The 21,236-nt window shown below is 32.8% G+C and overlaps 6 protein-coding genes across 11 annotated transcripts in view; 4 read left to right on the top strand and 2 right to left on the bottom strand.

The window, feature by feature from the left end:
- Positions 1-2,554: 2,554 nt before the first annotated feature.
- LOC108758018 (cysteine-rich PDZ-binding protein) lies at positions 2,555-3,636 on the bottom strand. 2 transcript variants are annotated; one of them, XM_018502729.1, is made up of 3 exons: positions 3,397-3,636; positions 2,970-3,082; positions 2,555-2,891 (listed from the first exon to the last, which is right to left on the bottom strand). In XM_018502729.1, the coding sequence occupies exon 3, from the start codon at positions 2,855-2,857 to the stop codon at positions 2,555-2,557; it is 303 nt and encodes a 100-aa protein (XP_018358231.1). In that variant the 5' UTR covers positions 2,858-2,891; positions 2,970-3,082; positions 3,397-3,636. The 2 variants fall into 2 exon arrangements, with proteins under 2 accessions (XP_018358231.1, XP_018358230.1); XM_018502728.1 differs by having other exon boundaries at positions 2,555-2,895; positions 2,974-3,082; positions 3,397-3,631.
- A 960-nt stretch (positions 3,637-4,596) lies between these two features.
- On the top strand, positions 4,597-6,989 carry Mettl3 (methyltransferase like 3). The gene is made up of 4 exons (XM_018502714.1): positions 4,597-4,910; positions 5,015-5,210; positions 5,304-5,810; positions 6,040-6,989. The coding sequence occupies exons 1-4, from the start codon at positions 4,757-4,759 to the stop codon at positions 6,827-6,829; spliced, it is 1,647 nt and encodes a 548-aa protein (XP_018358216.1). The 5' UTR covers positions 4,597-4,756; the 3' UTR covers positions 6,830-6,989.
- Positions 6,990-7,652: 663 nt separating this feature from the next.
- On the bottom strand, positions 7,653-12,158 carry LOC108757988 (rho guanine nucleotide exchange factor 3). Its single transcript, XM_018502689.1, has 6 exons — positions 12,104-12,158; positions 10,944-11,021; positions 10,419-10,657; positions 9,131-9,494; positions 8,258-8,686; positions 7,653-8,168 (listed from the first exon to the last, which is right to left on the bottom strand). Exons 2-6 carry the CDS (start codon positions 11,007-11,009, stop codon positions 7,728-7,730), a joined length of 1,539 nt encoding a protein of 512 aa, XP_018358191.1. The 5' UTR covers positions 11,010-11,021; positions 12,104-12,158; the 3' UTR covers positions 7,653-7,727.
- LOC108757989 (RNA exonuclease 4) lies at positions 12,145-14,028 on the top strand. Of its 2 annotated transcripts, none has more exons than XM_018502690.1 (3): positions 12,145-12,304; positions 13,095-13,314; positions 13,400-14,028. In XM_018502690.1, exons 1-3 carry the CDS (start codon positions 12,258-12,260, stop codon positions 13,958-13,960), a joined length of 828 nt encoding a protein of 275 aa, XP_018358192.1. In that variant the 5' UTR covers positions 12,145-12,257; the 3' UTR covers positions 13,961-14,028. The 2 variants fall into 2 exon arrangements, with proteins under 2 accessions (XP_018358192.1, XP_018358193.1); XM_018502691.1 differs by lacking the exon at positions 12,145-12,304 and adding an exon at positions 12,527-12,611.
- Positions 14,029-15,064: 1,036 nt separating this feature from the next.
- On the top strand, positions 15,065-21,053 carry LOC108758028 (dimethylaniline monooxygenase [N-oxide-forming] 2). Of its 4 annotated transcripts, none has more exons than XM_018502746.1 (8): positions 15,065-15,162; positions 16,836-17,106; positions 17,462-17,600; positions 18,320-18,581; positions 19,014-19,117; positions 19,237-19,324; positions 19,414-19,577; positions 20,114-21,053. In XM_018502746.1, exons 2-8 carry the CDS (start codon positions 16,913-16,915, stop codon positions 20,426-20,428), a joined length of 1,266 nt encoding a protein of 421 aa, XP_018358248.1. In that variant the 5' UTR covers positions 15,065-15,162; positions 16,836-16,912; the 3' UTR covers positions 20,429-21,053. The 4 variants fall into 4 exon arrangements, with proteins under 4 accessions (XP_018358248.1, XP_018358247.1, XP_018358251.1 ...); XM_018502745.1 differs by lacking the exon at positions 15,065-15,162 and adding an exon at positions 15,340-15,390; XM_018502749.1 differs by lacking the exon at positions 15,065-15,162 and adding an exon at positions 15,341-15,363.
- LOC108758026 (membrane-associated guanylate kinase, WW and PDZ domain-containing protein 1) overlaps positions 19,843-21,236 on the top strand; it is a 12,095-nt gene continuing 10,701 nt past the window's right edge. Inside the window, exon 1 of the mRNA XM_018502741.1 lies at positions 19,843-19,853. The gene's annotated coding sequence lies outside the window, so the exon portion shown is untranslated. The remainder of the gene's footprint in view (positions 19,854-21,236) is intronic.

Genomic DNA, 21,236 nt, shown 5'->3' on the forward strand with positions numbered 1-21,236 from the left:
GAGAGACTATTAAAGACCGTCAACCCTGGGTAAATTTTCGGCGGTATAAAAAGGGCCCGAAGGTAATTGAAGAACATTATCAACAATTGATAATTCGGATATTTCTTTTAAAACATAATCGTGATAAAACAGGACGACTTTAGGATCACCTTAAAGCCTTTTAGACTGGTGTGAAATTTAAAAAAAATAGAAAAAATTTTTTGCTTTAAAAAATACTTTAAAGACTGTAAAATAAGGAACAAAAGGTGCTAAGTATAAATTCGAGTTAGTTTCTGAGTTATAAAATCTACAGCGGGCGTACAGTCAGTCCACAACGGTTCGTATCGGATTCGACCTGCGCGCCAACCGCTCAGAATTGATCGTAACAGGATAGGCAGGTCTAGCAGGTGCTAGCAGGTCAAAGGCTGTTATTGCGCATCCCCCCTTCTTTTTAACGTATTTTAGGCTATACAAAGTTGAAAAATCTGTTAGTCAGTCATCTGATGTTCATGTCGTAGCACGTGTTATTTTGCGAAATTTTATTCAGGGACTCAATCATGAAACTTTATCCCTAGGATGAAAAGTGAAAATTTTTACCATTGAAATTAATGGAGAAATTTTTCACTTTTTACTTTTAATCCTAGGGATAAAGTTTCATGATTGATACTCAGAATATTAGTTTCGAATATGGAAAGCCGAAAAAGAATTAATAGAAAGGGTTCAAAGACAATATTGGGACGTGCAAGTATACCGAAAAAAAGACCAAAATCGCCGAATCGTCATCAATTTGAATGCGAAACTGCTTCTACAAGTGCATCCACGAAAAAACTAAAAAGTTTTCACGCAGAAGTACCGGTAAATGCGATGCATGGTTATCGTATTATCAAATTTTCAACGATGTTTTCCAATCTCAGTGAAATAGTGAAGTGCAAAACATGTAATGGAAATGTGACTTTCTCTGAATCAAGTATTCGATATATTAATTCTTGTCCACTCATACAAAACGCGTATGAAATTAACAGACGAATCGTATTCGCGATGAGACTTCTCGGAATTGGTTACGAGGGCATAAGAAAGTTTTGCGGTATTATGGATCTATCAAAAATGTTTACTAAAACTGTTTACCAGGAAATCAATAAAAACATTCATTGTGCATCGAAAACCGTTGCCTCTTTATTATTTTCTGACGCTGCTACTACAGAAAAAAACTTAATGTCAAAAGCAGAAAATATATCAGAAAATATATATCCGGCGAGACTAATGGTTTTCGGAGATGGCACGTGGCGAAAGCGCGGTTTTATGTCATTGCAAGGAGTCGTGTCGCTGATTGGATTGTATTCTGGCAAAGTACTAGATGTAATTATAAAATCATCGTATTACAAGGAATGCGAATACTGGAAGGATAAATATAACTCGGCTGAATTCGAATTGTGGATACAATCGCATAAAGAAACGTGTTCAACGAATTACGAAGGAAGTTCGGGTAAAATGGAGGTAGTTAGAATAAGAATTAATTACAGATTTTAATATGTTATTCATCATTATTAAGATCGTTTGGAAGATGCGAACAAGCATCAAAAATTTGTTAAATTGCCAGTCAATTTAACTCGTAATATTACTGCGGTAGTTTAATAGAGTTAGCGTTTCAAGACCGAAAAATCATTTCGGCGCGCCTTTCTGGGGACTACGTACGTAGTATATAAATTCACATAAGAATCATATATATATTGTCAATATCACACTTAAATATTACTTTGTTTTATATATGCATTAACAATTTCTATTATATGTGCGCCTGTACAAGTCTCATGAGATAAATTATTAAAAAACATGGTATGTATGTGTAAACATTTTATTATTAAATATAAATACGTATCAATTTTTTATGTGCATACTATTCTTAATTATTTTTTTCTTTTATTTTTAGTAATTATTTATGTCATATATAAACTACAGTGTAAAAAATTAAATACATTTATTTAATAATGTAAATACATTTATATATTTAAAGAAAATTTCCTTTGTTATTCGTGGAATGTCAACACTACTCAGGGTGAACAAAAAGAAGATATAGATAAATGATACATATAAATCCGCTATAGTTTATCAAAAAATCCATCACATTATACGATATTGAATCTTAATTCTGTACATAAAACTGTACATAAATTAGACAACATTATCAAAATCCTTTAGAAAATAAAGGAATTGATCTGAGTAGTTTCATCCCTAGTTAAATTAGAAAAGAAATAATCGTTAAAAAATAATATAAATAGCGAAAGCAGAAGTAAATTTAAAACTGACGATGTGAGGATAGTGAGATGAAGAGCGTCAGATGTATATAGAAAGAAACAAACGAAAGGATAGAATCGTCATGTCACTAACGGAGGTTAAATTTTTGGATAATCTAAGAGCGAAGAATACTAATGTACAATTTGCAGCCATCTGAATACTGCAACGTATTATAAGAATTCAGAAAATATGTAATTTTAATATGGATAACAGATATATGAATATAAATTTAAATATTTTAAACTTTACATTAAAATTAATTCTTTAAATATAAAAACAATTATTATGTAGCAGATTGCTTATAATTCTTTGTACTCATGAGTTTTTTACCACACATAGCGCATATAGCTTTCTTATATGCACAGGACTGACAATAATGGGATCCCACCTGATGGACTTTCTGCCTACATATTCTACAGATCTCGAATTTCGTGGTATATGGATTGAATCGTGCCTTTCCTGCAGAAAGAGCTTTGTTCTCTCCAACCTTACGTCCTCCGCTCTCCGTTGTGTTCCTTGCACCTGTTTTCCAGGGATCCGGAGTAATAACTTTGCCCAATTTCTTTTCACATTTCTCGCAAACCATGTTGAGATTCCTTATTTAGCATAAAACTACACAAATACCTGAAAATAATTGTGAATTGTATCATGAGTATATCAAGATAAATTATTTTTACATCAAAAACAAAGTTAATTATATACCTTAAGTTTTTGAGTTGTAATCCTTTCTCAAAAGGGTTTCCACTTGTTTAGCTCCTTCGTACAATATAGTAAATCTTTTCATCAAAGTAAAAAAAACATTGCAAATGATCTAAAAATAATTACAGATTGATTAATGAGTATATAAAGATAAATTTTATTTTTACATAATATTGAAAAGGATTATACATCTCATAAATTGTAATCCTTTTTTAAATTTATTTTTACTTGCTCAGTTTTTCTACATGAAATATATATCATATCATGTATCTTTTAGAAATAAATTAAAATAAAACAACGAATCTGTTTAAAAATAATTGAACAAATAAAATATCAAATGGATATATAAAAATGAATAATTTTTAATCAAAGGGGTATAATTATGTTATATTATTATATTCTTTTATCTTATATATGTATACGTACGTTGAATTTTTAGGTTATAATCTCTTTACAAGTTAATATTTACTTCTTCACCACTCGCATGTACAATATCATAAATTTTTTTATCACAATATCAATTTCTTCGGTATTGAAGCTTCCTAAATCGCGCTATTGAAAAAATTTCTAGAGAAATTCGACTGCGTAACAACAGTTAATAAAAACCATGAAAACAATTATCATCTCGAGCCGAGCGTTCCCGACAATATCCGAACAAACCACGAACATTTCCGAGCACTCTTCCTTAGGAAGAATATGAAATAGGATTGTATCGAATATTCGTAAAATATTCGACATTATCTGGTATTTTTTATTATTGAATAATCGAATATCATTAATATCCAATAATATATCCAGCTGTGTGAAATTATATGTTGCCGGATATCCTAAACAACACTAGAAATCTAGATAACAGAGATGCGACATTAAAGGGTATGATCTGATTGGTTGTCTAAATCACGTGATCAGAGCGCCATTTTAATTCATTACTGCGTATAATTAAAGTCCTAGGACTCTACGTATAGAGTCTAATAATGTATGTACATCATGTATGTATGTATGTACGTATAATGTATATACTATTAAATACATACTATAAGTACATACTATACTTTCTTCTTTTTCTAACAATTTAACTTTCCTCATGTAATGCATCAGTTCCAGTTGTCATCAGTTTGTAAAGGTGCCTTTTCATACCGACGCTCGACGTTCATTTTCGGCGTCAAAATAACGGCTGTTCTACAATGTGCTTCTTGTTTCCTGTTTCTTGCTGTTTGTCTCTTGTCTTTTTGATCAAGAAGGCAAGAGACAAACAGCAAGAAACAGAAAACAAAAAGCATATTGTAGAACAGCCATAAGTCCCATGATAGAAATTGGCGAATATCAAGCGTCAATTTTGATCTTGTGATTTATTTTGACGCTGAAAACAGCTGAAAACGAGCGTCGAGTGTCAGCATGAAAAGGCACCTTATGGTTATAAGTACTATACTGAATTAAAATGACGATGACGACCTAACTCAAACTCAACCGATGCAATGTCGCATCGTCGCATCTCTGATATCTAGGCCTCTAGTGATGCTTTTGTCGCTGCTTTTTGTCGATATGATAGGTTTACTAACCTATAGTCGTCAATTTTAACGATTAATATCTCGGTTCGCGGGCCAGAGCGAAAGTTTTTTTTACCAGATTCGGTCATTTCATGCAAAAACGTGTCAAATGAGCCTAATTTTATCAGTACCGGACATAAGGTAGCTCAATCCGATTATTACCTAGATGCCTCGTCTAACCCGCAGCCGCTTTTTTCGTATGTCAAAAATTATATTTTTACGCACAATCTTCTCGAGCCATGTCGGACGCTTTTGAAGAGATACAAGCGATTAAGATAAAGAGAAACAGTTATCGTGAGAAACTACAGAAGAGGAAACGTGAGAGACATGAATTGTATACCCTCACTTCTACACCGGCTTCATCCACCCTGACAGCAGAGTCGGCGTGTCCTGGTAATAAGTGTATACTGTTACAATTATATTACTATTAACATTTGTTATGTGTGATGAGAAAGAATTTGTTCAACTTTAATGTAACTGGTACGTCCCTGTTACAGATTCTAATGCATCTTCACGTTCGGATCACAGCGAATATGAAAGAGATGTACTTTGTATTTTGCACGAGTCTTTACCTAATCTACCGATAACATCCGCAGACTTGATAGATCAGCTACGTAAAAATCTTAATGCCGATGTGTCTTCTTCGGACATCCACAAGATTCTGGAGAAGCTGGCTGCACAAGATATAGTTAAGTTAGTATAGTAAGACTCACATAACATCCTGCGATATCATTTTGTTAGTGCATGATATATTTAATATAAGAAATACTTTATGCACGTCTTTAGGATCAAAGAAGTTACAGAGAATGGAGTATTTGGATATACAGTGTTGTCGGTAACAGAATCCCAATCGTCGTGTCAGTCCCAGTCTGATGACACAGAGAATGCTGAAAGCATAGAAATGTCTATGTCTGAATTAAATGATCATGTGCCTCCAGAGAAACAAGCGAAAGTTGACAAGAAAAATACCGAGGATATCATGTCTCTAATTTCGATGCCGACGATTAGAGAAAAGGAGAGTAAGAAGGTCGGTGAACAGATCTTGGATCTGCTATCAAAGCAGACTTCCAAAGAGAAATCGCTGGCAGAACGATTTCGCTCTCAGGGAGGAGCTCAAGTCATGGAATTCTGTCCACATGGTACAAAAGTAGATTGTATGAAATTGAATGGAGGTCCGGGATTCGCAGAAAAATGTAAAAAGCTGCATTTTAAAAAGATCATACAGAGTCACACAGATGAATCTTTGGGAGACTGTAGTTTTCTCAATACCTGCTTCCACATGGACACATGCAAGTAAGGATGTGAAAATTACTGCCATGTATCAGTAAACAGTTAAATTCGTTTCTTGATACAGCTAATTATAACTCAAATTTAACTGAGTTAATCTGTAAAAGGTATTCTAGATAAATCATACATATTCAGCTTTGACTTTCTCTACTTTTAAAGGTTCATGCAGCGAAATTGTATCTTAAGCCAAAAAAGATTTAGAGTTAAAGATGTCAATTTTTTTTATTTTGTACAGATATGTTCATTATGAGGTAGATGGTCCTACGGCACAACTAAAAGAAATCAATGACTCCGATAGTCCGAGCCATACCACATCTAACAAGACGTTGAATCTAGATAGCAAAAATGGTAGCAGTAGCAGTAGCAACGTAGGTAGCGAGTTGACTCTGTATCCACCACAGTGGATCCAGTGTGATTTGCGTTACCTCGACATGACTGTTCTTGGCAAGTTTGCTGTGATCATGGCTGATCCACCATGGGACATTCATATGGAGTTACCTTATGGCACTATGTCGGACGATGAAATGAGACAATTGGGAATCCCGGCACTTCAGGATGAAGGACTCTTGTTCCTTTGGGTGACTGGCAGAGCCATGGAGCTGGGAAGAGAGTGTCTGCAGCTATGGGGTTATGAGAGGGTTGACGAAATCATCTGGGTGAAGACCAATCAGTTGCAAAGGATAATACGGACTGGTAGGACAGGTCATTGGCTGAATCATGGTAAGGAACATTGTCTGGTCGGCATGAAAGGTAATCCTCGTATCAATCGAGGATTGGACAGTGATGTGATTGTCGCTGAGGTTCGTGCTACTAGTCACAAACCCGACGAGATCTATGGCATCATCGAGCGAATGAGTCCCGGTACCAGAAAAATTGAATTGTTTGGTCGGCCGCATAATGTACAGCCCAACTGGATTACATTGGGCAACCAGGTGGATGGTGTTCATCTAATTGATCCGCAACTTATTAAGGCCTTTAAAAAACGTTATCCCGACGGAAACTCGATGAAGCCTACCAAGCCATAAAATTTCCTCGTCCAATAAAAGATTAAACGGAGATTAATGATGTAATTAAATTTCTAAAGAATTTAAAATGTTAAATATCAATTTTAAGAAAATATTTAGATCGTTTTTTAAAAAGATGGTTTATATTTCTTCGCCTCTATCAAGTACAATGTTTGAATTTGCTAAGTATCCATCGCGTTTTTTACATTTTTTTAAGAGTTCGATAAATCGATTAAAATTTTTATAAATAGACATCTATCAATATAAATTAAAGCCACTTCACGTTTTGTTAATTTATTGCAAAAAATGTGTATATATTCCATCTACCATTTTAATATATGCTAATACAAAATGAACGCATATAACTATAAATATAAAAGACTGATTTCCCGTGAATATTTTGAGATAGATGATAACATTTGTACATATATATATATTACATTATTTTTAAACCATGCTTTATTTAGCATGATATGTATACACACATGTGTAAGTTCTTCCTTAATAAAATTATCGGTATTAATGCGGATTATATCCTGAAGCTAAAATTAACTTCTATGACGTATAAGTTAATTCATGTTAGCGTAAGATTGCAGATTGTAAATGTAATAGTGTTACTGCTTCCTGTTATTTACGTATAAATACGAGTATATTCAATCTTTCTAAATAAATTCGATTTCTCTAAATTTATATCACTGTTATGTTGAAATGTGTAATATATTATTAAAAAATTTTTAGTTATCGACAATTTTTAAGTATAAAATCACTTGAAAGATTGCAACGTAGATAAAAATATGTAATTATCGTATATATTAATTTATCATTTTTGTACTAATTGAGCGGAATCATTTTATCATTTTTGTATAATACATAAATTCTTCTTATTGAAGAGATAAAAACTGCCGAATGTAAGTTTTCACTATATATAGCCAATACTGTTGCGTTTTTGCTTGAGTAGACTCTTCCTTATGGAAAAAGAAAATAGATTGTCATTTATACTGCTTGTAGAAGTTCTCCTGGATATCGACGTTCTTGCGACACAATTATTTGACTTTGTCGTTAACTCTGTATTGTCCAACAAGTTTTCCTTGTCGTCAGTATTGAACACTTTATCTGGAATACATATTCTAGAGTGTATCTTGTTGAATGAATCAACCCAGTGTCTTTTTTTGTGCCCGTCTTCCATTATGAAAGAAAATTCTCCGATCTTGAAGCAAATTTCTGCGATATTTTTATCTTCCACTTGCACACACATCTGTTCCTTGGGTATGATAGGAAATGATGCGTTGTACTTTTTGTTAACGCGCCGTGTAGGGCGAGTTATCACGAAACAAGTGTCGAAAAGAAAACAATGATATTTCTGCAAACAGATAATTTGTGTCAAAAAATCTATTAAAATAAAATTTATATAAGCGTTATCTCTTGTATTGAAATTGAAATTAAACTTACTATTCCACGTGTATCCTTAAGCTGACCCTCTGTAATCAACTCTGTGGCGTTGGCGATGCATTTTTCAGGATCGTGCTCGATCTTCGCGTTTATTTTTGATTGAGCAAGCTTGCACTCGGCATTGCCCATGGTAAAATCGATATCCTTCAGCAAGTCGGAGAATACGTTACTCGCCTCTTTCAATGGTAAATGATCTGCGTCAGCAGCAGGCGTATATTTTAAGATCTCCTTTATTAACAGTGGATACTTCACGATCCTTGAACGTGGCACATCCAAATAGGTCCATAAGTCGACGGAATGTGGTGATTCTAGGCGCTTCTTTAAAAACGACTGGAATCTCTTATTGGTAAATCTCTTCTCTTCCAGTAAATGCCTCGCCCAAACTAATGTTCTGCATCTTTCCAAATATGGTTTCTTTAATGTTGACAGCTGTGAACAGAATGAAATTAATGTCATACATGATGCACAGTGGGATACCATGTCTCTGTATGAGAATGATGGACTTGTAATTGATGATTCTCAGGTGTTCAATTTCTCATTCCGTAATCCATGTAAGGATAGGAAAAGAGATTCTTGTAGAAATCTCATAAGCCTTTCTAATAAGCAATTGTGCAAATGGCTAATCACGTTAAAAAACTTATGTCCATTTCTACTAATGTAGAAAACATTTAACTTTAATCTTTTCAAGAATTAGAAAAAGTGAAGAATAAGTTAATTAAACTTAGTCTACATTGGTGGCATTATTGTTATAAATGTTCAAGAAGATCGAGTCTTTAGAATAAACTAAGACCTACCCTAATATTATAGAGCCAGTGTTAATTGATCGATTGATGACGCATAGTGAAATGTATTGATAAAAGAAAATTAACTAACCCAATTTAATAGCGTCGGTCCCACGGTCTTTGTGAATCCGTATCTATCCCGTAATTTGAACAATTCATCTCTTAAGTTACTGTGTATTTCAATGAGATTTATGAGATCGCCAAAAAGCGTAGATAACTCTTCGGATGTAAAGATTTCAGTGGCTGACATCGGTTCATAATAATAGTTTCTTAGCATATAGAGCTCATTTAATAACACATTTTCGCCGCAGTATAACTCATAAATGGCTTCTTGCCGTCTGATCTCACTTCGACTTAATATGTTGTTCAATCGCTCATTGCCGCGTGGCTGCGCGATGTCTGACATCCAACTCCTGATTGTTAAACTGTTACAGCTCTCAGTATCACTATTCAATCTGAAATTAAGACATGGTTTATTTTAAGAGAACTTTTCTCGTAAGTCAAAACATTTAATAGCGAATTCGGTCAAATGCACTATATTAGATTAGTGTATACTTAAAGCTGCTATACATGAGAAATAATACTAAATGTAAAAGCATATAGATATTTAAAACGATTAAAATTCTCAATAAAGATATATTATTTGACAGATTATATTAGATGAGAATAAAAGTTCATAGCGCTACACTTTATTTGTATCATGTGCACTACTTTTTAAATTTGATAATTATATCATTCAATAGAGCAAAATTTCTGCTTTAAAAATCTATTTTAAAAAATTATAATACGATGATTTTAAATGGAGTTATGAGCAAAATCAAAATGCTCCTTTTATTTAATCCGTGATAACTCAGTAATAAAAAATCTGAAAAATATTTAAAAAAAATTATTTTGTTAGGGAAACTTTAAGCTTTCATGTTAGAAAATCGAAAATTTTCACAAGTTTTTTAAAGCACGTAATAAGTCTACAAAGTGAAAAAAATTTTCCATTTTCTCAGTTTATAGTTTTCTTTATGTAAAGATTACCAAACCTACAGAAACTCAAAAAAACATAGTAACCTTTCAAAAGTAAAAATTTGAAGATCTTTTTTTAAATTTAAATTTCATTTAAACCAAGTTGTTTGAATTTTGAAGTTCATGAAAACTATTGACATTGGTTTCCAATAAATATATTACTTCATTGTCAAAGTTGATTATACCACTGCATTCAGATACTTTAGGTAAAGCAGCCTTTATATATAAAGTGCACTAACACTATCCAGTGTAGAGCAACTGAATTCACCATAAGTTTCACTCTTAGGTCCGTTTCCACCAACGCAGATCAACTTTAATCTCGGTTCAACTTACTCTTTGTCTTTACTTCACTCTTAAACAATTACTTTTTACGTAACGTTCTTGTGTCTGCTTCATCCTCAATAATAGACAGATCCGAGGAGTTTGGTTGCATCGTGAAAGATCTGTGTAGAGTGTTTCCCGATTTACTCGATGTGGAGGAAAATATGCTGCTGGCAACCTCCGTGATTCTGCGACGTTTCTTCTTCTTGCCCATGTCAGAATCCATGGATATGTCCATCGAGCTGACGCTTATCGCATCGCTCTTCAGCCGTTTTCTCGGTCTCTGTAGCAGAATATTTTAGCGTTTAGACGTCAAGTGTAATATCAATGACAGTAACAATCTCATTATCGTCTGACAATTCAAGTAAAACTGTAATAAACACCTGTACCGCGACGTGTATGTACGTGACACCGGTGTCATGCTAATCGTGACGATTGAAAAATTGAAGAAGAAAACATGCTGTCCCGCTGACATTAATGACATTGATATTCGAATGTCGGTTACACTCACAGCCGGTTACAGGAGGCGTCGTTTCACGGAATACCGAGGAACAAATTGATGTACTCACCAGCCAAAATCTTTTTCGCGGTTCCTGGAACGTATCCTTGATCGTCGTGTTGCACTCATCGTCCATGATGTCAATTGTCTAGAAAAAAAGAGGAAAAACTCGAAATTTCACAGTACAACTCCTCGGAACGTATTAAGTATTTGATTTCATGAATTGGCTAGGCGGTTGTCGTTGTAGCGGCCTCATTTACACTCCACATTTCTACACCTACACCTTTTATTATTATTGTCATTTGTAAAAATAAATATTTTAGAAAATTAATTTAATATTAACATAATGACAAAATCAATATCAATTTTTATTATATTATAATACAATTTTTTTCATATTAGATACAGAAAACATCTTAGGTCTGTTTTCTGTGACTGAACTGTCTATACATTTTAATTTCCTCTCTTTCTCTCTCTCTTTCCAATGTCTAGTTCTATATTCTATCTCGTTTTAGATACAGAAAGTGTATATAGTACATATACAAAGAACAGATTACTTGCAAATTTCAAAATATTCTTTCTACTTGCGCTTTTTATAATTTCCCCGTTTAAGCCTTTTTTTTCTTTTTTCTCCAACAATTGTGAACGTTAAATTTCACTTCGAATACAAAAATATTTAAGGGTATTTATTATATATTTATAAATAACATATTTGAATATTGATATAACATTAGTGTTATTTAAATATTTTGTATTAAATTAATATTCAACATTTATATGGTGTGTCAAAATAACACGATAAATATATATAAGTGTAAATATAATATAAAAAAGCATTTTAAAACTTAATATAAATTCTAAGATAAAATATAAATATATTAATTTGACATAAATGTTAATTTTATTTTTAAAAAATGTGCTTCCAGTTTGCTTACAAATTGTGTATTACATATTTATTCTTATATTAATTTTTTTACATAATATTTGTGTTACTTTCTAATTTATATTCATTTTGTGTTAAATTATCACAACAATTTAAGTGGACTGTTTAATTGGAACACGCGAATTGTGTTAAATTTAATACAAATTTTAAAAAATGTTTAGTCAATTCTTTTTTTAAAATCGTAATGTCCTAAGATCCTATAATATGACTTTATGATTGGCTGTGACATCTTAACTTTATTTAAGACGGTCTTAAAATATAAGAAACCTCTATGAATATTTGCTTACGCTACGTTTAAATTATCTTTCATAATCTAATTGTGAAAGTCTGCTCTCACCCTCCGAACAATTGATGAATGTTCAGTATTTCCGGAAATTGAGAAGATACTGAAAGATACTCCTCGAGAAAATACTTGCACCTGGCGTTGCCGGCCAGTGTGAAATGTTTACAATAATTTTTCTATGTTTTGTTGTTTGGGTGCTAGTCAGGTAAGAATTTCTTAATTCGTCATTACCGCGATTGCGGAGTAATATTTATAAAGATTCGAAAATAATATTTATAAAGTGCATATGATATAAAGCATTTTGGAGTCACGTTTTAAAAGGTTAGAAAGTCTGCCGACTGACAATTTATTGATAATTGTATCAACCAATCATAGTCGAGTACTTTGCTAAGTTAGGTTATGAATGTACAGTTCTGTTCTCAAGATTTTGAGATAAACGTTGGGATACAATATATTTATTTCATAAAATCGAGTGATTTAAGTTATGACTTCAAAATACATTAGTAAACAAAGTAATAAATTATTTTTATTATTGACAATATTGTTAATAATATTATAAAATAATTTTCTGTCTATTTTATGTGCAATTTTAATGAACAATGTAATATTATTACACTTCGTTATATTATCTACAAGTGTTATGATAAGATTCGAGATATTATAATTTTTTAACATTTAAGAATTGTGTTGTTGTTAATTATACATGTCGCTTTATTTTTAATCGCGAAATTTTAAATACACATTAGATAGTATATATACAAAAATATCAGATGGTTTTTACATTATAGGTTAGGTTTAAAGTAGGTGGCTATAATTTATTATTATTAATGGAGCTTATTAGAGAAAGAAGAAAATAACAAGAAAGAAATAATTGAATAAAATAAAATGAGGTCTGACTCTCACAGTCCTTATTTTACTTTATTGATTGTGAAATCTGAAGCCATTATTGTATTTAAATTTTAATTATTAAAGAAATAATTCCTTTCTTTTTCAAGAATGGATAATGTATTAACCAGCACAGACAAGAAAAAGAGGAACAAAGCGACAAGACAGCTGGTTCCAAGCACTGAACGTAAGATATCTGGATGCAATTGGGAAACATACAAAAATTTGTTTTCTAAGACGAAGACAGAAGAAAGCACTGGAGAAAAAACTGTCTCACAGAATCACAGACGTCCAAAGTTTAAAAAAGTATACACCACACCAGTTCATATGGTAAATATATTTATAGTACTGTTTTGAAAATAAATTTTATTGATTATTGAGTATATTTTTTGACATATATTTGTGCCAAGTGCAGGATTCACAGGAGCAAAACAGCAAGCAAGGTGTCATGAAAAATAAAGAGAGCAAGACTTTGACGAAACAGCTCGCCATGGACTGCGAAATGGTTGGAATCGGCGACGGTACGGAGAGTATAATAGCTCGAGTATCAATTGTGAATAAATACGGCGATTGCATATATGACAAATACGTTAAACCAAGAGAAAAGGTTGTGGATTACCGAACGGCGATCAGTGGCGTTCGACCAGAGCATTTGCGAGATGGAGAAAGTTTCAATATTGTGCAGAAGGAAGTAGCAGATATATTGAAGGGTCATATTTTAGTGGGCCATGCATTAAAGCACGATCTCAATGTATTGTACCTGTCACATCCTAGAAGGTATTGGCGTGATACTTCGAGATACAAACCTTTTCGTCAAGTATCGAAAGGGAACACTCCCAGTCTAAAAAAGCTCGCGTATGAATTATTAGGTAGAGAGATACAAGTAGGTGAGCACAGTTCTGTGGAAGATGCGAGGGCAGCGATGCAATTGTACATGTTGTATAAAAATAAGTGGGAGTCGGAAAGAAAACATTGACGAGTAAATCTTTATAAAAATATGGTATATTCAGAAAAAAGACATAGTGATAGCAGTTATAAAGGTGACACAACTATACAAGTTTTACATGAATTAACGTGCATATTCAATAAACTTTTTTTATGGTTATTTGCACTAAAATGGTTTATTTGTATAATAACTTTATATATAAAATTATGTATATTAATTCTATACATAAAACTATATTAATTCTACGTTGTTAGAAACTTTGTAATGAATTTAAGTAACAGAAGCGCGTGGTCATAAGATAATTGAAAAGTACTGAATGGTTTAACTGAAAACTAAGTTATATTAATTCTGAATGTAATAAACATGTGTATCAAATTTCATGCAAATACACATAAAATTTTTGTGAAAAATACATTAAATTTCATGAAATTTTATGAAAAGTAAAAATTTCATGTATATCTACACAAATATATTTTCAGTTACAAATACATTAATGTAATATCATGAAATTAATTCAATTTATTATAACTTAAAAGTACATTAAATTTTATTTTTAACAGCGTATTTATTCCACTGTATACATTAATTCTATAGATGAAACATTATATAATTGTTATCTTTATAGTTATTAAGGAGATCTTTCACAAGTCATCATGTCCATCTAACAAAAAGAAACGAAATCAAACATACTTGCGAAATTCCAAGAACAATATAGTGCAACCTCTGCCATTTGTACTTGATAAACGATTGTACAATCGTAGGTCTATGATCATATTTAACAATTTAACTATAAGAGGATGTATTTAATAAGCTGTAATAATATAAATATTTTAAATAATAAAAATATATATTTTATTGTAAGGTAAGCATCTTTTTTATGTCATATATTTAGTATAATTTTAATCAGTTACTGTTTCCTCTCTCTTTTTAATATTTTCTCTTTATAAACATCGCAGATCTTTGAGGAATAAACGATTTTTTTTAAATTGAAACATCGAACATTGTGTGCTGCATTTAGGGATAGTGAAATGTGTATGTGAACAAGATTGAAGGTCTTCGCATTTATTTGGTAAACACGTTGGATATGACCTTATCGGTATCAGCCTCGTATTTCCCTCTCTTTAATGATTTATTCCACTTGGTCATTTTGATTTTCACTTCGCCTGTGACATATGTATCTTGCATTCTACTGGATCTCGCTTTTGTTATAAGCATTTTGTGTTTTTCTGTTGGTGAGTTACTAACTGTACTGGATTATACACTTTATCAAAACTTTATCTTAATTTCGTAATGATAAACACATCACAACGTCTATATTTTCTTATCAAATTTCATCATGCGCATTCTATTCGTAATTATATAATACTACGTTTAACATAAGCTAGTTGTCTTCAGAATTTAATTCATATCTTCAAGATTCAATCGACGCAACGGTAAAAGTGAAAAGTGTTCTGATTTTGGTAAATTTAAATTGAGAAAATAATATATGAATATTTTAACTCTAATATGTGATAAAAGTGTACAGAAGAAAGAACAGATATTCGACTTTTGATTGAATCTGTTATACCTTTCACAAATCTTGCCGGTTCGCTCGAAACCGTAAATAGTCGCCGTCGCGATCGATTCGTAGTTTGAACAGGAAAAGTTATATAAGCGGATGCACTTTCATTCACAGATCTTCTATATTAATCTTTCATTAATTATTGAGAAAATTGCAAAACGGCAGAAAACTTTTCCGTTCAGTTTAATTTCATCTGCCTATGGGAGGTGATACAATTATTTCCAGACACTCTGTATAAGTTTAATCGCAATTTATAAAAAATGTTTCGTCAAATACTGCGATATCAATGAATGCTTTATATGACTGCAATTAATATTGCAATAAAAACAAATATAAGATAACTGATTAATATTCCAATTGAAATAAATCTATAGAAGATAATGGCTCTTCGTGAATTCAAACAAATCGATAACTCTTATCATTCTTGGTCAGAATACATTTAGTTACTGTTAGCTTATAATATGCAGGGTTGGGAACGTTACTTTATAAAAGTAACGTTTATTATCATTATCGTTACTATTTTTAGGAACTAACTCATTATTGCCATATTTAAGAAGTGACAATTATTTTTTTCGTTTATACTTTTTATAATGCTGAAGTAAAATACGTTAGATTAAAAAATTGCATTATTTAATATAAAAAATAAATCAATATTAAATATAATAATTAATATTAAAACTTTAATTTAATCTATATATAGCAAACTCTTCTTTATATTAAACTTATCTTAATAAATTTTGTATAATTAAAAAAAAAATATTAATATTTTTTTATTCTTTAATATACTCATCTTCAGAAATTTACATTTTAATTCGCAAACGTAAATTTTTTATCAAATAAACATTATATTTTTGTCTAATAAAAAATAATGTAATCTGTTGAATATATACATAAAGATAATAAGAAACTAAATTTTATTGTTATAAAAGTAATGCTGAATTTGTTATCGTTATTGCAAAGATGTAACGATATTATGTTGTAATCTAATTATAGATAGAAAAAAGTAACGACAATCCTGTTTACATGTTCAATTATTTTTCTTTTCATAAAAATATAAACAGCAATGAATATTAATTGCGTCTCTCAGAAACCAAGCTTATTAATTCTACTTTTTATAAATTTCTCAATTTTAATTAACATATGATTATATATAATTTTCTTCGCATTTTATTATAAATGATTAGTTTACCTTGGCTTCTGAAAGGCTCCAATTATTCCTTCAATTCTTATCAGAGAAAATTTGCCTCTGTATCGATCAAGAAGTAAAGTGCGGTAGGTTTAAGATATTCGTGTATTACAAAATGAATATTATGCCATAATTGTACTTCATTAACTACGAAATAGCTTGCCGATACAGCTGAAAGTGCCAACGAGGATTCCTCGTGTTCTACGAAGCTTAAACAGCCCACGACTGCGTAATCATGAAAATCGCTGTGATCGGCGCCGGAGCTGCAGGACTCGCTGCACTCCGACACTGCATTTCCGGTACTTACGGCGATCAGGTGGTGTGCTACGAAAAAACAGACCAAATCGGCGGGACTTGGGTCTATCGAGAGCAAACTGGTTTCGATAGATACGGTTTACCGATTCACACTAGCATGTACAAGAGTCTTAGGTATGGCGTGTATTCCTTACAGCTAACTTTCATTTTCCTCATAAAAATTTAACTTGAAGATGTAATGATCAATTACTCATTTTGAGTATTAAATTCGCCAGTATTGAATTAGATTTCTGTAAGGGTTTCTCAACAATCCTCAATCCTGCATAGAGAGTAAATAAAATAAATTTAAATTGCGATTAATATTTTAATCTTGAATTTGATGTCAGTTTTGCATTGTTTCGTAGAAATAAACCTTTGATGAATTTCATCCCGGCATATGTATTACAAACATTTAAATCCATTGCAAATGATTCGATACCATTAATAAGAATTAAATGATATCTAGAATTATATAATTTACATATTTTAGAGCTAATCTACCGAAGGAGGTAATGGGCTATCCAGATTTTCTGATACCAGAAGGATCCGTGAGCTATCCGACGCGCACGGAGATATTGGATTTCTTGAATATGTATTGTGATCATTTTAAGCTACGTCCTTACATTCGGGTGGGTGCATAGATAGAGGAATATAGCAATGCTTGTATCAAATATCATGATTACATTTAGTCTGAATTATCATTAAACATGAATTTGAACGCACTATTAAGTACTATTATTAAACAAACAAAAACAACTAAACTCAGGGCTAATGAGAGTCAGCGCGAATGGATGTGCGCAATGAATCTTACACAAACAATTTTGTTAATCCATCCGATGTGATGGCCTTATCTTTATTTAAATCTTGAAAACTTGTACGTTTCGATTCTCTTTTGAATCTTCTTCAGCAAATTTCTTAAACAAGTTTACTGATGAAGATTCAAAAGAGAATCGAAACGTACAAGTTTTCAAGATTCGAATAAAGATGAGGTCATCACATCGGATGGATTAACAAAATTATTTGTGTAAGATTCATTGCGCACCTCTCATTAGTCCTGAGTTTGGTTGTTTTTGTTTGTTTGATGAGAGAAAGAGAGTCCTTGTTCAACATATTATTTTTTGTACTATTATTATTAGTAACATTATTATAATATATTAATATAATATTATTTTATTAATTTATAGTGTAATATTAATATAGCTTACTGTATAACTAATAATATATATAACATGTGTTATGTTATATCAACTGGTATTATAGATCATATAAATTGGTAGTTTATATATAAATATACAATAATAATGACTAGATAGTAATAGCATGACTTGTTATGGCGTATGCATTCCAGCTGCTGCATCATGTAGAGCTGGTGGAGCCGGTCGCGGGGGACCGGAAGTGGTCGGTCAAGGTCAAGGACTTGCAGAATGACGCGGTCGCGATCGAGTCGTTCGATGCAGTCATGGTGTGCAACGGCCATTACTTTGAACCCATGATCCCGAACATACCTGGCCAGAACATCTTTATGGGCAAGCAGATACACAGCCACGATTACAGGGTTCCCGACTTCTTCAACAGCAAGAAAGTCGTTGTCATGGGAGCTGGTCCTTCTGGTACATACGACATACACGCGAAATTACTTATTTCTTGAACGAGATACTTTCTAATATATTATGTGAAGATTTTATGGCGAATTAAGTCAGTATTGAAAGTCATTGTTTTTAATATATTATGTAAAGATTTTATGACTATTATATAAATTGCGCACCAATTCCCGCGCTGTGTAAAGCTCTCATTGTCTGTATATTATATTTTTGTTTTTTGAAATATTTTCTTTTCGCAATGCCAACAATTCGGGCAATATCAGTTATTAACATTTTCCTTCCATGACTTTGATCTTTTTTTTCTAGTTTTATTAAAGTTTCGTTATACTATAAACAAACGTTTTTTGGATACTTAATTTTACAGGTAAGAACGACGAACAAAAAATTCTTAAAAGTTATTCTTGCGATGATTAAAACGTAACATTTTTCTGTTTCGGGTAGGTATGGATTTGGCGTTGGAGATATCCAAGAATGCGAATCGCGTGATTTTGAGTCATCACCTGACTGAGACCATCGACACCGTGTTTCCCGAGAATGTCGTGCAGGTAAAAGCGCGAATCCAAAGTAAAATCACAGAGATACTTTTTTCGCGCAAAGTCAAATATACTTATAAGGCACAATCGCAGAGGTACTTTTTAAGCGACCGTGACGGTTTCTTCTATAGAAAGGTGACGTAGTGGAATTGACGGAACGCGAAGTGGTTTTTGCAGACGGGACGAAGGAGCAGGTTGATGTCGTCTTCTATTGTACAGGTACAGTTTCTCCCATCCTCATGGTAATTATTATGGGATATTGTCTCATTCTAACAATTAAAATAACACTCACTCTCTTTCCTCAAAAGGCTACAAGTACAGCTTCCCCTTTCTGGCCGAATCCTGTGGAGTCCGAGTGGATTCCAACATGGTCACGCACCTTTGGAAGCATTTGGTGTCCATAGAGAACCCTACTTTGGCATTGATTGGCCTTCCATTCTACGTTTGCGCCTTTAATATGTTCGATTTGCAGGTATAACACTTTTTGTTTGCTAATCATCTCCCTAAAATCCAAAATATTGCTTCACCTATGTCTTTCCTCTTTGATTAATTCACCTCGAACAAATCCAACAGTGTCTTATATTTTACCATATATATATATATATATATATATCGCGTCTCATGTTTCAAATTGATGCTCTCCATAGATTTAATTCTTTTAACTGATCTTGTATGGTTGACCCTTTCTCTTCTCTTCTCTAATATGGAGAGAAAAGGAGGAAAGAGACGAATCCCCCTCGTGCAAGAAGTTCAGCTAAAAAGAACAAGTCTCATATTTTGAAATATGTCAGACAAACAGCAAAGGCCGCGTGCAATCCACTTTAGACACGCGACATTCCAAGCCCCCGTGGGGCATCCGGAGCGGATGAGATTGTCTCTGAGCGTGGCTGAAAGGAAGGCGGTCGCGCGCGACGGGGAAAAGAATGCTAGAAAGTCACTGTCGCGCATCCGGCGCGACTGTGTGCCAGCAACGGTGATAATGACAATGTGATTATTTGCAATTTCAAGGTGCGATTCGTCCTACGACACTGGCACGGCGAGAGGCAGTTTCCCGCCCGAGCGGATATGCTGCGCTCCGAAGCGGAGGAAGCAGCGAGACGCGCCGAGAGAGGTCTGCAGAAGAGACACTTTCACATGATGGGTCCTAAGCAAGAGCACTATTACAGTGACCTGGCGAATGTCGCGGGCATCACGCCGCTGCCGCTCGTGCTCTCGAAACTCCACAACGAGAGCAGTATGCGCTTCCTACAAGACCTTGTGCACTTTCGGGAGGATCGCTACAAGATCATCGACGATTACAATTTCGTTCAATTTTCACGTTGAGGCGGAAGATACAATTATTTAAAAGATTAAATTCTAACTGTATTTTATTCAATTTAGGGATAGTTCTGCATTGAAAATTGTTAGAAAAATATTCACACCTATTCTTGCTTGTTAATTGTTGCTCTTCGTCGTGTGTGAAATAAATGTCAACTTTCCTGTCATTCAAGCGTGAATAATTATCTTCTTATATCGATTAAAGTTATTTTTCGCATAGATATAATTGTCTGAAAGTCTAGCTGTCATTTATTCATTATAACTAGCTGAGAATCTTCTAATTTTCTAAAATTACTAACGAAAAGAATTTGAGATATCTCAGTTTCTGTCAAAAGAATTCTTTTATCATCATATCTTTATTTAACTTACGCAAAGAATTGGACTTCATACAAAAATTGTGAGAATCTTTGTTTCAAAAACACAGAATCGGGAAATTCTGTGTTGGCCAGACAACGATCTATTAATTTGATATTTCAACAATTATATACCAGGACAAAATTATTATATAATAATCAAATATGAATTTGCAATAAGCAAGATTGTAACATCGAAGCAATGACATACGTAGAAGACTTCCATTGTTAATTTAATTGTAACACCGACATTTTACTGATGATGATTAAATCTTAACCGAAACATATTCAAATATTATGTGTTAACGTATTAATTCGAAATTATTACCTCGCACTATTGAGAAAAGAATCGATTACGAATACCGGCCCGGAACTTCTTTCGAACTTCCCGCGATCGCGGCGGTCACGTGACCCGGGGGCGCGCACGCGTGACGCAAGCGCAGATGTGGCTGCGGCGGCGG

This window comes from Trachymyrmex cornetzi, unplaced genomic scaffold, assembly GCF_001594075.2.
Source record: "Trachymyrmex cornetzi isolate Tcor2-1 unplaced genomic scaffold, Tcor1.1 scaffold15, whole genome shotgun sequence".
Taxonomy (NCBI): Eukaryota; Metazoa; Arthropoda; class Insecta; order Hymenoptera; family Formicidae; genus Trachymyrmex; species Trachymyrmex cornetzi.

Coding starts and splice junctions, on each gene's coding strand:
- LOC108758018 (XM_018502729.1), bottom strand. CDS start 2,857: ATGGTTTGCGAGAAATGTGAAAAGAAATTGGGCAAAGTTATTACTCCG.
- Mettl3 (XM_018502714.1), top strand. CDS start 4,757: ATGTCGGACGCTTTTGAAGAGATACAAGCGATTAAGATAAAGAGAAAC. Junction 4,911..5,014: donor AGCAGAGTCGGCGTGTCCTG/GTAATAAGTGTA, acceptor TCCCTGTTACAG/ATTCTAATGCATCTTCACGT. Junction 5,211..5,303: donor GCTGCACAAGATATAGTTAA/GTTAGTATAGTA, acceptor GCACGTCTTTAG/GATCAAAGAAGTTACAGAGA.
- LOC108757988 (XM_018502689.1), bottom strand. CDS start 11,009: ATGGACGATGAGTGCAACACGACGATCAAGGATACGTTCCAGGAACCG. Junction 10,658..10,943: donor CGCGAAAAAGATTTTGGCTG/GTGAGTACATCA, acceptor ATTCTGCTACAG/AGACCGAGAAAACGGCTGAA. Junction 8,687..9,130: donor GACCGACGCTATTAAATTGG/GTTAGTTAATTT, acceptor TTCTGTTCACAG/CTGTCAACATTAAAGAAACC.
- LOC108757989 (XM_018502690.1), top strand. CDS start 12,258: ATGTTTACAATAATTTTTCTATGTTTTGTTGTTTGGGTGCTAGTCAG. Junction 12,305..13,094: donor GTTGTTTGGGTGCTAGTCAG/GTAAGAATTTCT, acceptor TTCTTTTTCAAG/AATGGATAATGTATTAACCA. Junction 13,315..13,399: donor ACACCACACCAGTTCATATG/GTAAATATATTT, acceptor TGCCAAGTGCAG/GATTCACAGGAGCAAAACAG.
- LOC108758028 (XM_018502746.1), top strand. CDS start 16,913: ATGAAAATCGCTGTGATCGGCGCCGGAGCTGCAGGACTCGCTGCACTC. Junction 17,601..18,319: donor AGCTACGTCCTTACATTCGG/GTGGGTGCATAG, acceptor TATGCATTCCAG/CTGCTGCATCATGTAGAGCT. Junction 19,578..20,113: donor TTAATATGTTCGATTTGCAG/GTATAACACTTT, acceptor TGCAATTTCAAG/GTGCGATTCGTCCTACGACA.